The sequence below is a fragment of the Pogonomyrmex barbatus genome, unplaced genomic scaffold (assembly GCF_055798465.1).
Source record: "Pogonomyrmex barbatus isolate J1 unplaced genomic scaffold, ASM5579846v1 scaffold11, whole genome shotgun sequence".
Classification (NCBI taxonomy): Eukaryota; Metazoa; Arthropoda; class Insecta; order Hymenoptera; family Formicidae; genus Pogonomyrmex; species Pogonomyrmex barbatus.
The window spans coordinates 4,572,994-4,588,164 of NW_028297107.1; the positions used below are offsets into that span (position 1 = coordinate 4,572,994).

General features: G+C 33.6%; 3 protein-coding genes across 7 annotated transcripts in view; 2 read left to right on the forward strand and 1 right to left on the reverse strand.

Annotated features, from left to right (window-relative positions):
* The window catches only part of LOC105425850 (uncharacterized), a 32,287-nt gene extending 29,206 nt beyond the window's left edge, over positions 1–3,081 (forward strand). The window contains exons 12-14 of the mRNA XM_089070789.1: positions 21–150; positions 228–305; positions 678–3,081. Coding sequence (XP_088926915.1) covers positions 21–150; positions 228–305; positions 678–2,211 — 1,742 coding nt within the window. The 3' untranslated portion in view covers positions 2,212–3,081. The remainder of the gene's footprint in view (positions 1–20; positions 151–227; positions 306–677) is intronic.
* The window catches only part of LOC105425849 (queuosine 5'-phosphate N-glycosylase/hydrolase-like), a 45,561-nt gene extending 30,781 nt beyond the window's left edge, over positions 1–14,780 (reverse strand). Inside the window, exons 1-7 of one of the 5 annotated variants that reach the window (XM_089070800.1) lie at positions 14,292–14,777; positions 12,377–12,616; positions 10,856–11,015; positions 10,528–10,641; positions 9,347–9,541; positions 8,964–9,089; positions 3,631–3,844 (exon numbers count right to left, since the gene is read on the reverse strand). In XM_089070800.1, the coding sequence (XP_088926926.1) occupies positions 3,813–3,844; positions 8,964–9,089; positions 9,347–9,541; positions 10,528–10,641; positions 10,856–11,015; positions 12,377–12,616; positions 14,292–14,411 (987 nt within the window). In that variant the 5' untranslated portion in view covers positions 14,412–14,777 and the 3' untranslated portion in view covers positions 3,631–3,812. Of the gene's footprint in view, positions 1–3,616; positions 3,845–8,351; positions 9,090–9,346; positions 9,542–10,527; positions 10,642–10,855; positions 11,016–12,376; positions 12,617–14,291 lie in introns of those variants that run through there. The other 4 variants (XM_011636805.3, XM_089070801.1, XM_011636802.3 and 1 more) reach the window with 4 other exon arrangements.
* LOC148937730 (uncharacterized) lies at positions 3,860–8,252 on the forward strand. Its single transcript, XM_089070797.1, has 3 exons — positions 3,860–4,582; positions 5,312–6,334; positions 6,915–8,252. The coding sequence occupies exons 1-3, from the start codon at positions 4,568–4,570 to the stop codon at positions 7,215–7,217; spliced, it is 1,341 nt and encodes a 446-aa protein (XP_088926923.1). The 5' UTR covers positions 3,860–4,567; the 3' UTR covers positions 7,218–8,252.
* Positions 14,781–15,171: the final 391 nt, after the last annotated feature.

Genomic DNA, 15,171 nt, shown 5'->3' on the forward strand with positions numbered 1-15,171 from the left:
TGAATAAATGTATCGGACAGGCACAATAGCAGAACGTGAGCACAAAAAGTGGGAAAACGCACCGCCGATTGAAAATAATCCCTATAGTGAGGAGAGCATACGAAAACGATGCTTGGAGAGGCAATATTCGAGAAATTCGGACATCCCAGGGTAAGAATCGCGTGAGAAACGTTGCAATATCCTATTGTGGCTGCGAAACTTTCAGCACAATCTCTCATTCTGTTCAGAGTCCATTACGAATTAACAAAGCTGAACGAAGCGAATCTGGAGGCACTCCTGACACTCGAACGCCCAGATATCAAACGGTAATTTTATCTTCTCGGAATAATAAAGGCAATAATTAACATGCGATATAAGAAGAAAATTCAAGCAAGTTATTTTCCTTAATAACTTTTTTATATTAATACAAATAACAAGCATAATAAGAAGGGCGTTACACAAATTAATTTTCTAACAAAACTTAATTTAATAAGTCTTGAACATTTCGGTCAATTTTTTTATCATCTTCAGCAAAAAATAAAAAAATATTTTATTTATTAAAATCTTTGATTAAAAATTATCTAAAACGTTGAGAAAGGTCGATTAAGAAAATTGAGGAAAGAAACACAAGTGACGATCATTTTCCATTTGTAAATCTCCGTGATGCTAATGATTGAATGAAATTTTATCGGTTATAGATTCGGCAGAGATTACTACATCAATCAGTCGAAGGCAGCCAGTGGGGAGCGGCAGGAGCGGACCAGGTCGATGTCCTCGATGTCGAGCAGACCGAGCAGCTCGCTGTCCCAGCAATCGAGCTGCGCCGGCGACGAGCAACGCGAACGACAGGTGAGTCACCGCGAGCTCGAGCGATTCGAAGCCGCCTCGCTGCGCGGCAGCCTCCCTAGACGATGCTGTCGCGACCCCCGCGCCAGTCCGCACTTCGCGATCAACCCTCTTCTGCATCTGGAATCCGCGAGCGATCGGTCGCGCCACGGTGACGGCGAGCGAGTCGAGAATCTCGTGACGAACGGAAACGACGTGCGAACGGCGCGTCCCGAGGAGAGGAAAAGCGTCCCGAGGAGGGATGACGCGAGAGACGATCGCGGCTCGAAAAATTCCGTGGATGTAGGAACGATTTTTGAAGGGGAGGAGGACGACGACGACGACCACGGAGCGCAAAGTCCGGAAGTAGACACGGACTTCCGGAGAAGTCCTTCAGTGCCGGCGGATTGGAATCGATCCTGGGACGATCGCGAGGACGAGGAACCGATAGTGCCCCGATACGACAATCGCACGAGGTCGCACGAGGACGAGCGGGACGATCGCGATCCGGGCGATTACGACTCCGGGATGTGCTCGATCGGCTCTCGCGACTCGGAGAACAGCGAGCGCGATCGCTGGCGACGTTTGTACCGGGTGCCGGACAACGATCATTCCGATGGCAATGGGCAGATATCGTCGATCGGCGGCAGAAGATTCTGGACCACTGGCGGATACAAATACCACACGTTCGGTGGCATCAGGATCCAGCTGAAGAAGGTGGAGGATCCCGACGACGATCTCGAGGACGAGTCGGTCTCGCCGGAGGACTCGTTCGCGGACCGTAGCCCGGAGGTTGAAAGTTCGCAGTTCGCGAAATTGAAGTTTCAGACTTTCGGCGGGATCAAGAGGAGCAGGAGGATCGACGGTAGGAGGATTCCGAACTACAGGAGGATCCGATTGAGGCCGATCCTGCCGGAAGTTGCGCCCGCTCTTGACACCGAGAGTGATCGCGACCTCGTCGAAACGGAGAGATCGATGAATCGCGATTCTAATGTTGATCGTTCGGAAAGTTGCGATCCGCCAACGAACTTGAATCGTTCCGAGAAGGATTTCGAAGGATTCGCTAGCTTCGAGCACTCGACGAGCTCGACTTTCGAGGAAAGCGACTGCTGGCAAGACGAGGAGGATGACATCACGAATAATCGGATTTCCACAGGATATCTGCAAATTGAACGCGACAGGAATCGCACAAACGCTTTCAGGACGAGCTCCATGACAAAACGCAGGAATCTGATTCGTAAAAGAAACGTAAATTCGTCTTCCCTCTGGTCCTTGCCGAACGAGGATGATGAGTGGCGGGATAAAATCGATTGCGCGTCTGACGAAATTATAATGAACAAATTTTTGAAGGACGTTTCGAGAAGGAGGAAAGCTTCTGTATTCAACGACAACGATGTCGTGGCGTAAGGAAGAGAAACAAGATCTAATAAGCAACGAAAAGTTTTTGAAGATAACAGCGAAAAGTTAGGGAAATCGATAAGCAGAAACACTGAAAGGAATCTGGGAAGCTCAAAGGAATCTCAGCGAGAACGGAAAAGCGATGATAAGAAACATTGCAAGAAGTTATATGTGCGAAGTTTGAGCGACGTCACGATATGGTGACGTGATAACGACAAAGGTTAACTTGAAGCTGCGATGTATCATGCTAATATCTGTGGCATGATTGCCATAAAAAATATGAAGTAGATTATACTTCGACATAAGTCATCCTAGACTATTGTTGCCATATTATATCTCAAAACAAATTCTTATTCTATTTATTTAAAATTGTTCTATCTCCTTGTTCTATTTATTTCAAATTCTTTTTATTAATAAGATTTAAAAAAAAATAAGAAAAAGTGTGAAAGATAAAATATTTCAAAATGAATTGTGGGATTCACAATGGATTTAAGATAAAATCGGAAATAAGATTCTCCTTTGAGAATCTTAAAAATTCAAAGTATAAGTTTTCGTGCAATAATAGATAGATTTAATTATACGATTGTAAAAATTTGTTATGGATAGTTTGATAATTATTATAATGTTTAGTTAATAATTTTTTTTCTAGTGTAATAATGTACCTGAGAATATGTGAATGCATTCGTGCCAATACCATAACTTCGTGGCCATATTCTTCAAAATAAGAGTGCCATGACGCGATGCGCTGGTATATTATAAATAAATACAATAATCACATATAGAATTAACGGTTGAAAGTTCATATTTATATAACGATAACGATTTATATAACGATAAGTCGCAAGTGGCAAATAAATACGGGTATATAAAAATCTAAAATGTGTATCAGCTGACCTTCTGCTCCTTAACAGATTTCTAATTAATTGTTTTTAATTTTAATCATTACGTCTGTGTAAGATGGCTTTTAATTCATAAAACGTAAGACTAATATAAAATAAATTTGCATGTTAACTTCTAATAACTGATTTAACTTATAATTAAAATTAAGTAATATTTAAGTTCAAATATAAAAGTATTATTATAAAATGATTCCGTTAGAAGATATTTAAGAAATATGCAATACATACAATTTTTTGATTAGATTTTTAATTTTTGTAGTAATATAATTTAATTTTTGTAGTAATAATCATAAATTATAGCAAAACTTGCAAACTTCTGATTCTATGAAAACTGCAAACAATAATTACACACAATGAGATAATTAAACGACGATAAAAAAATAAAAATAAATTTGCGTATTCGTATTCTGCATTATATTTTTCATGCAAATGAAGACATGTACATATATTTCAAAATTAAGGAAAAGACCAATTTAATCACATTAATTCATGACACATACAGATTTTATTTCTATTCAACTTTTTTTTTAAGTGAAGGTGTGAAACCAAGGCATATCTTCAATTTCTGCATCAACAATAGAATTACTTATTACTTGAGACGCATACATCGCGCTTGCACAAATTGCACAAAAGATATGATCTAATTTGCATCTCGTTTTATATATATCTCGATATATTGTCGATATATCTCTGAGATACGCTCGTTTCGCATTAACACGACAGAATCGATTCCGCAATATGACCTGAGAAAGAAAGTATCGGTATTTAATCGGTAAGTACCACCTATCTACTGCGTGATGATTAACAAATAAGCGTATTTAATGTGCTAAAAACATTTTGTAAACTAATATTTCTTGTAAATTGTCGCTATAATCTGCAAAAAAAATCCCAATAACTAAATTCAGCAATTAACACATATGCTAGTTACACTATTTGTAAATTTGTATATATTGTTATGCCCGCCCGAGTCTTCTGCGGCCGAATGGAGTCGAGCCGCCGAGTTTGGAGTAGAAGCAAAGCGCTCTTCGAGGCAACGGTTGTGTTGTTTACGAGAAATACGGCGTGACTCGTGGCCAAACGCGTGACGTATGTCCGCTAAATTATTGTTGTTGATTCGTTTGAAGCAACGTATTTTATTAAACGGCGTTGTTTATTGCCGGGCGCGGCTTCCTCGCGGAACGCGCGTTTAGCGCGTTGAGCGTCAGTGACCGTCGCGGATGTAACAATATGTATATTAATAAGTTTTATACTAATTATAAATTTCGTAGATATTAGCAAATAATTTACATCCAATATATTTTATAGATTATAAGTTGCTTTATCAGTAATTCTGATATTGTTAGAGATGAATGACGTTGTTAATATTTATATGTAATTACATTAACAAATCATATTGCGATTGGTATCTGTAACGTGGGTTACGCGATGTAATAATTAACAACAAGGAAGCTTCTTTTAATCGCACGATGACACTAACACAAGTTAGTATTTTTAATTTGCTAAAATGAATGCACGGCTTTATTTAAAACATATTGGTCCGCATTGCTTCTTTTCTTTCAAAAATTTAAATTTTGTGAAAATAAAAAATGCCTAAACTTCTCGAACGTAATGTGATAAATTATCGTACTCCTTTCTGATGATACACAAAAAAACCTGGAAGTCTTTTCATAAAAATTGATCATATATGATTTAAATTTACACACGCGATAAAGAAATTGAAAAAGTTCCAATTCATTAACAAAATTGCGACTAATATGTATTAAACGCAAGAAAACATTCATAATACGATTAATAAATATTGTCTCAACCACTTCTTTACAGAAAAAGTAAAGATCGCGCTAACTCTAATGCTATAAAAATTTTTACTAATGTTAGAGATGAGCACAAATATTGTTTATTATATGTACATTATTAATATCATTATCATTATTGCGTTAAAAAATTAAATGTATATTATATTTATATTAATCATATGAATTTACATAAATTTATATTGTGTTTTATATTACCACTATATTCGACAATAATATTAATCGTATCATAGCTACGGAAGTAAAAGTAGAATTTTTTTCTGTGATTTTTCATGGTATATAAATGGTAAATAAAAAATTATGAGATATTCAAAAGACAACGTGAACATGAAATATGTTGCTTTTGAACGGATTCTAACGTTAGATTGTTAATATTAGCCGATTTTTTATGTGTTTCAGGAAGAATCTACGTCCAAGGAGACGGACGACGGTATTTCGGTCCTTCAAGAGGACAAGGATACAAACACGCCGGTCTCATGTCGCAGGAACAACGCCGAGGTAATTAATCCCGACACGAATAATTGCGCCGTAAACTCGCGTGCTCCCATCGACCGTCAGAAAACCAAAGGCGAGAAAGACGGGCCCGATGAGACGACATGGAAAGACCATCAGCGTACGGATGACATCCTGGAAAACCAGAGGAAAAACAGCAAGAACGAGATCAATGCGAAGCTCAATAATCAGGAGCACGGTATCGAGGCCGAGCGCAAGGACGACAAGGAGCGGAAGGTACGCAGGATCGACCTGAAGGCTTACGGCTTCGAGAACGAGTTTTCGGAGCAGAGGAAGCCTATCCGGCAGCAGAGAGTGGTGAACAGACTGGATCTGAGCACCTTCGGCTACCAGGACGGCCTGCGTCGCGCTCGCTCCAACAATCAGTTGGATCGACCGTTGCAGAACGTCGAGAAATCAAACCTGATGAGGGGCGCGATCGAGCATCGCGCGTACAAAGGATACCTGATCGACGCGCCGAGATCGGCTCTCGGCTCCAAGAATTTCACGAAGAGTTCGAGGGGCCTGAATGAGCTGCGTGACGAGGAGATCAAGGAGACGAACTCGCGACTGACGTCCGCCAAGTCGATGCCGAATGTCGCCGACGACGTGTGCTATTACGCGAATCCGGTTTACGTGAACGACACCCAGGACGAACTGACCGCCAAGAATCTGCTGGATCTCGCGGAGGATAGCGCGACGGCGGAGGGCGTCGAGGACGACGGCTCGCTGCTGAACGACTACGACGAAATCCCATCGGACGTCGACAGATCTTTCGAGGACATATATATCAGGAGCAGGGATCAGTCCCGAGAGGCGGACGAGAAGTTGCGGGCGATGCCCTCGGTGAAAAGACTCGCGGAAGCGTTCGGCAGACGACAGACTTCCGAAATAGAAACTGCCGTGCCCGCGAAAGTATTCAGAGCTTCGGTAACTAAAGTAATAGCTACTTCACTTCAGATTAGATATCAGTGCGATCGCAGATCGGTCAAACCTACGTGCGCTCGTTCAGAGCAAGAATGGCATACGTATTTCTCAAAAATAAAGATGTAATTAAATATGAATTCTGATTTAAAGAATGATTTGCAAATTATATAATCAATTCTTGCTCTGAATTCTTCATTTATCAGATAAGTTTATCGACCATTCGTTATCTAATTAGATATTATCGAATTAAATAGTATGAGCTTAAATATACAAGGTCAGCCAGATCAGACAGATTAATATTATTAAATCAAATTAAAAATATTAGTTTGAGTTTCTAATATATTTATAATATATTAGAATATAAGTATATAAGTATAGTTTTAAATAAATCTCTTATCAATTTTTTTTATATTAATAAAATTAATCTTACAGCAATATTTCTATCTGTAATATATATTTTTTTAAATATTTCTAATTTTGAAAATTTTCATAATTAATGCATAGTATATTTTTAATAGACATCATACGCATCATATAAATTAGTAACTTGCATATTGAATCAAATCGGTTTTTTGTCCCGCAGATGGTGAAAGTATTAGATGATGTCAAGGATAGATCCACCTCTGACGTACAGATAATCGAAACACCCAGGCAGATGCACAGTTTGACGGCCAGATCTCTTTCGAAGGAATTTCGGGAAGGATTGCGTCAAACGCCCGGTAAATTGACGTCACTACCGGTCAGCCGGTCGCTGATAGAAGAACGACCGGCGAATCGAACGGAAATCGTGCGATCGAAACAAGAGATTAATGACACCACCGTCATTTCACCCGGCAAGCTGAAATCGAATATTATATTTTGGGAGCAAATGCAGAAAAGAAGTTAAACAGTATTTTCCCATAAATACTTAATCATTCGTGGTATTCTGGTATTTGTAAGACAAATGTTGCGCTTCCGAAATCAATTTTGTATATACGTGAGAACAGAAATCACGATTTGCGATACGAATTTATACGATAAAATATTAAAATAAGAATTCCCATAAGAACAAAGTCGAAGTAATAAATAGTGTAAATATGATAGTTGTATTGTGCAAGCTTGAAAAGATAACAGCAATTAGAATTATGACGATAAATCACTCTAAATTGAGGCGAGACATATCGTTGATTTCGAACGTAATCTATCGCAATCAATTTTGTATATTTGTAAATGATTTTGTGTACGTAAGATTTTGCGCATTTTCGAACCGAGTGGAAATGTAAAATTATGACTTTACGCAAAGTCGAACCGAACGTTACACTTTAGGCATTCGTAAAAGGAGTTTGTATTCGTAAAATCGCCAGCGTTGCTATTCTTGCGAGTGGCAAGGATATGTTAATGTCTGTATCAGAAAATGATATAGTTCCTTAGCGTAAAAATTCATCTATAGAATATTGTACGTTAGCATGATAAGGTAGTTAATCTTTCTACTAATGGTCAAAGTAAGACAGCTTTACATAGAGATAGTGAAATTCGTGCCAAATGGCGTCACGACACGTTGATAGCCAAAGAATAATATTCCGAATATCGTGTTGGAGACGAGAAGTCAAGTTAACTCTTCTGTCCTGATTTATGCAGAATTTACAAGAATGTTATTTTCAAAAAACTTATTTTGAAACTTAAAAAAAGATTAAAAGAAAACAAAACTAAATTTTTTAATAATGTGTATATATATTATTATCATTTTTCTGCAAAATTAAAGTGTATATGTTTAGTACAATTGTAAAGAGTCTAAGAGTTAATCTAACGCGTTGCCAATTAAAAAAAAGCAATTATTTTATAATGTAATTTAAATTTTTACAGGCGTTTTGTATATTATTACAAATACTAAAAGATATGTTTATTGTAAGTAAATAAATAATGTTGTGAAAAAAAGAGAAAACACGTTATTCAGTTATGACACGTTATGAAGTTTGGATGTGGATTGTGAAAACTGGAATGATACGGAAAATTCCGTGAGAGTATAATAAAAATAAAAACATTTGTTACATAAAATGAATGAATTTAATGAATCATATAAAATCGATATATAACAAAGCTTGATGAAAAATCTTGTCCAAATATATTGTTTTCAACATCCATTATGTATATAAACAGATTAATTGTAATAATTATTTAATATTAATAAAAAAATTCTCGATATTACAATAACGGGCAATAATAAAGCTAATGAAAATCAGCGTTATAAACAATGCGCAAATATATTTCTAATTTTAACTCAGTTTAGCTCAGTTATATCAGTCAGTATTTAAAAAAAAAATTTGTATTAAAAGATCTATCTCAATCAATTAGATCAGAATTGAGTACAATGTATTCTTAAATTATTATAAAAATATTATGAAATAAAAATAAAAAATAATGAAAATGATAATGAAAACTACCATTATATTGTCATAATATTCTACTGTAAAAGACAATTGTTCTTTACGCATTAATATGACTTCAAGTGAAATTAATAGTATAATGATATTCTAATATTGTTCAGTTATAATGTTATGAAATGTTGTGTTTTCCATCAATTCACGCTCAAATGTACGTCGATAGGCAAATACGAAATTATTAACTAAAAATGGGACATATGGTAATATCTCACTTAGTGACGGTTTTAAATGAAGATGTTTCTTGATCATCAATTCTGTTTCCTGATACACCCTTTTTATTATCCAAAGCAGGGATCCGCGTATCTCTAAATCCTCTGGGCTTCCGGAATTCAGCGGAACTGTGGGAAAACGCAAATGCGTCCTACTATTAGACTCGCTAAAAACACGACAAATCCTCCATGAAATTAATCAGCGAAAAATGTTTTTATAATTTTAAATATAGATTAAATACATACTTAAATACTATTGCTGCGTTTATTATAGCAATATCTATTGGAATGAAATTTTATTTCTATTTACTAAATACGAAATTCATAAAATACTAAAGAACGGAGGATTTGCCGCTTAATATAAAAACGCTTGATAAATGTCTTACCGTTTTGTTCGAATTTTTCTATGAGAAATGGACTATAACGAATGATACCGAGATTAAGAAAAACTTGGGGAACGCGATAATCACAAAATATCACAGATGCCATTGTTTGTAGATCAAGTATCGGTCTATGCTTTTTACCTCTATAATGTTCCCAAATGTGGCTTACTAACAGCATAGCTTTAGTATAAAAACAAACTGAAAAAAAAATTCATTTAAAAAAAAAATAAAAAAAATAAAAATAACTAAATTTAGTACTAAATACTCGATACGTCTTATATGTTAATTAACTATAGGAATGATAAATTGTGCAGTTGTCAAACAACAAACATCTTTACGGGAAATAGAAAGGGTGTTAAAAATATTACGATAAATTTCGTGCTCTTATTTAGAATAGTTTCTTGCGGTATTATATTTTTATTGATAATTATATCCAGATTCGAGAGCGAGGCAGAGTAGATTAGACAGTGCACTAATATGCCAGAAGGTTCGATTCTAGAGCCAAAATATTTACACTCGTCTCCTCTCGGAAAGCAATGGCAAATCACCGAGAGTAAGCAAATGTTAAGTTAAGCCAAGATTATAAGATTATTTTATATTAACGGAAGTAGAGAGAAGCTGGCTGACTATCCTGGGTTGTATCTGGATTTTTCGAGTTTATATCAATTCGCAGATATTCATTATTTTTCATCGGAGTCTATAATTCGATTTCTTGAACAAGATATGGTTCCAAGGATGTTAGAGGCACGGTCGTGCCGCTCAGCGCAGAAGGATTGTGACCAACCAACGAGCGTAATGCACGAAGATGACGTTCATGTGCAGGCTTTCAAGGAAGCCAAGATATTTAATCTCAACTTAAAATTTTATCGAAATATGCAAATGAATTTTTTAATCTTGCGAGTGACTTTTGGACATATTGTGACAGTATTATGTATCAATAATTTTTCTAGTTCTATATGGGATCACAGTTTAACGCCGGTTTCGAACTTTTGGACGCAAATTTTTGGATTTTTCGCTCATAGCGAAGTTATTCTCAGTGGGTTGCCTTCCGAGAGGAGAGTGTAAATATTGTGGCTCTGCCAGAAAATCAAATCCGGGAGCAAATTCCGGCATATTAAACCAATGCGCTGTCTGTTATACCGTGCTCGCTCTTGCTTATATCAATAATACTTAGCAATAAATACCTTCCATGTATTTGTATTCCCCCACATCTCTATACGTTTCGAATTCTTTGGCAAGTAATTTTATCAAATCAGATGAATTGCCCTCACACAAATCGATACAATTTCCAAAAGTACCTATTACAAAACAAATATACATAACATTTCATTAATTCACTAAAGACTAGTTATCCGTATAATTCGATATATTTTTTTAAGACAAAAGAAAATCGATTCTAAATTAATTATATAATAAAATAATTATATAATATAGAAAAATCTGTCATGTAAATATTTAATATAAATTCTTTTTTTATGCGAGTGTTATAAATTTTTTGATAATAATTTATACCTTCATATTTTTGTAATAAAACACTTCCAACTTGGTGCAAAATGTTACGTCGTTTGTTTAAAAATGGAATCTCAATTCCATTATCACTTCGGAAAATATATTTCATTTCGTCTTCAGTTATACGTGTATAATACACAGGATCCCATATCTTTATTCCTTCCTATGATAACACATTACATATTACACACATTACATACATTAAAAACGTGTCAAATAGATACAAACATTTAGAATAAATTTAAAAAATCAATGACGTATAATATAAGATCATGGACCTACATTATTATAACTATTAAATATCTTAATTTGAGATGTTTAATCAATAAAATTAAAATAATTTATATAATTTTGAAATTCTTTAAGTTTACTTTACATTGTCCATAAGAATATTTTCATTTACTGAAAAAAAATTTGAATTCCAAAAAATTATATATAAACGTATTAAAAAATAAGATAAATTGTTTAATATGAATTAATAAATATGAATTTTATAAATATTTTACATTATGAGTATTTTAAATATTGTTTTTATACTTTACAAACATGCAAATAAATACCAAATAACATTCCAATATCTGTTCATTCATGCAGGATTATAAATGGAAATATTAAAAGAGGTTTATATTTTTAAATTTATGATAATAATTCATCTCTCTAAATGAATTAAAATTATAATAAAAGGGTCGCGTAAATATCATATTAATGCATAAAAAGAGATTACTCTATATATATAATAAAATACTAAATATGCTTCTTATCTATAACATTTGACATTTCGAGATCATATGTTAAATAAAAAATAAATCAAACAAGAATATGATAAGTGTTGTGTGGTAAGTTGTGCGATAAGTTATTCTCTGTTTCTCCAATTAACAATTTATATGAAATTATAAAATAGTCTTATAAATAATTTGACACAATATTTTAACAACTAAAAGAAAAAAGAAACAAATCATGAAAAAAATCGATAAAATCAATTTAAAAAATCATAGAGAAAAATATTTATTTTCCTTTAATATATTGTTTGGATAGAATGATATTCCGTATTTAAAAAAAAAAATCTGACATATAAATGTATAACTCGCAAATAATCGCAACTTTAAAATTTTCATAATAGAATTTCCAATTCAAATTAATGTACACAATACTATTATATTATTATAATAGTATTGTATTGTATAATATACTATATTAATGGATTATTATAACATTGTACGATGACAGTGAAATTTTCTGAATTACAAACACGAACCGTGATGAAGTAAAACAGCGAATAAGAAAGGATTGTGAACACAGAAGAGAAATTACAAAATATACATCGGCGGTGATGCGTACGAAAATACGAAGGCAGAGACAATTAATGCGTTAGTAATGTCAATGTTCAAAAACGATGTCGTTTACAAACTAATAAACATTTCGACATTAATACATGAATTATATCGATAGCATTCCAGGATCGATATCAATAAAAAAAAATTTTTTTAAATAGCATTTAAGATTGCTGAAAAATGAAATACTTACTAGAACGGCCCTCTTCAGAGCAACACCTAATCCGTAAAATCCAGTAAAACCTCTAACTTGCCATTGTTTAGTGCTTTTCGGATACCAGAGCGAAAAGTTCAATGTGTATAACACGAACAGCCAATCCGTCATATTCTCGAAGTTAAGTGGACAGCTAAGTTGAACAATACTTCGCAAAAAATTGTTTGAAAGAATATTCAAAGAGGGCTTCTTTGAATTCTGCAATGCAAATTGTATCACCTACGCAGATCATTTAAGATATTTTATCTTAAATGTTTCCTTCGCAATGAAAACGGCAATGTAAGGAACAGTCAGAGAAATTTTATTTACATTTTTCGGTACTGCATATTATTTAACAAAATTTTTGGCAATTTATCTTTTAGGAAGGAAGGATGATTATGAAGGATTATTTATTCGGAATATCTAAAGGATATTGATGATATGATTAATACTAGGATAAATATTGGTATTTAATATGTCAATTATCCAAAATATAAAATTATCCAGGATATAATTATTAGTCAAAATATATTATTTTACTAAAATATCCAAATTATCTAAATTATCTAAAATATATTTTATTTTTAAAATATATTATCTTATTTTATTTAGATTTTTAAAAACAAGGAAAATCTAAAATTAATTAAATTTGATTAAATACTCTTAATTTTAATCAAGGAAATTCAATTTGATTTAATAAGTCCAGATTGCTCATAACTTGTTTTGCCTAATAATATTTCCTGCTGTGAATTTGTTTGCAAATTCTATAGCCAAATAAATTTTAACTAATTCGGAAAACTAGTTTCTTATTAGTTTCCCCTTTTTGTTTAATATATTGTTTAGATTCAAATTGATAAACAGATTCATAAAGATTTGATTCTTTGGCTATCAAGATATAGATTATTTAAATATAAATTAATAAGAAATATTTATTCTTTCTCCTCAGAACGAGCTTGTGTAGATTTTTTTATTTATTATATTTTATATTTATTTTACATTAGGCTCTGCGCATAATGCAAAAATAAAATTATATTAGGAACAAAAATAAATATTAAATTTTGGAAATAAAAATTCGGAGTAATATAACGTACAATCTTATATTTATTCACTATTCCTGTGTATATTCATTTGTATATATTCACTTGTGCATTATGTTTAATTTTTCTTTCTAATTTTTATTTTCAAAATTTAATATTTATTTCTGTTCCTAATATTTCTTCTATTGTATCTAAAAATCTTATGTGATAATTAGGAGACACGTGGCATCTCGTCTAGAGTTTTTTCGTCTCTTTGTTAGAGTCGAAAATTGGAATGTCCTGCGCAATACAAAACGATTAGTCATTCTATCAGCAATCCTAACAAAGATTGCGTATAAAAAAAAGGAAACACGTACAATAAAAAATTATTAGCATCAAATTTGCATTTCTTAAAAAAAAAAAAAATTCAATTGAAACATAGAAAAATTAATAACACTTCTCTGCCTTCTCGAGTATGTCTTTTCATCCAAGATTATCGATGAGACACATGGCAAATAAAGAAAAGAAACTTTTGTTCAACGCGAATCTATATTTCTTTCTCTTGTAATTACAAAATCAAGTGGAATTGTATCGCGATATTCGAATATTCGACTCTCGAGACCACCAACTCGCAATTCCACCTAATCTAAGGGTTGGATCGTATATCTTGAAACGAGGTGAAAATTGCAAAAGAAAAAATTTACTAATTTTCGACATATGGAGTCGCAGATAAATCTCCTCATTTTTATAATATTTTTGTTTCAAAATATACAATCGATCCCCTAATCGTGGGAGCCTGAAAAAAAATTGAGATTCTTCACGACCCTCGCGAATTGTGAAAATCGTGTCGCGGGTCGTCCTGGAATTTTACAAAACAATTTTATGAAGAAAGAACTTACGCGTAACACCAGTCGTCGCATGCGTTTCTCGACGATATACACATCACGTGGCCTAAAAACGATCTCTCTCTCTACCAACACCATATTCAGTATTATATCTGCATCTTTCCCAAGTGACATGATGTTTGCGTTTTGCCGATCCACTCGAAATGAAGAGAATGATATTTCTTGCAGCCACAAGGTGAATGAACTACTTCGGATTTTGGACTGCTCGTATCCACCGGAAACATCCGCTCAAGTGACGAGGAGTGACGAAGTGACTGTTTTGGGACGCTGCCCTTTTCTAGAATCTTTATGAGCCTTTTTCATTGGATGATAGAGAAGAGACGTGTATATACCGCTTGTAAACAATTCGTAATTTCCTTATCGTGTCCGCCGGGATTGTCGAATGAGCGCGACACACGTGTCGACCGATGTCTCATTGTTCCGCATCCTTCCCATCTAACCTCTGACTTGGGATTCGTCCACCACCCTCACCACTGAACTGTGTTACACCTTCTGTACTTAGAACTTAGAACTAGACAAAATTTGGATGTATCACATCCCTGATCTATTTTTGATTTTTGTATCTACAATGAAAAAATTTACAGATTATTCTAAGTTGTATTTAAGGACAATATAAAAGTTTATCGATAGTTTAGGATCTGAATGAAAAATTATTTAAATAAATAAGTAGAAGTGTATTCTAATAGCAATGTAATTAAAAAATAATGACAAAAATCTCAATTTTTTATATAAATACTTAAAATACTTAAAATTTACGTTAAGATTTTATTACGATGTAGAGATTAGTTGTTTTGTAAATAAAAATTTTATTTTATTTTTATATTATTACTCATTTTATATTTTTAATAAAAATTTAATTTTTTCTCAGAGTTTT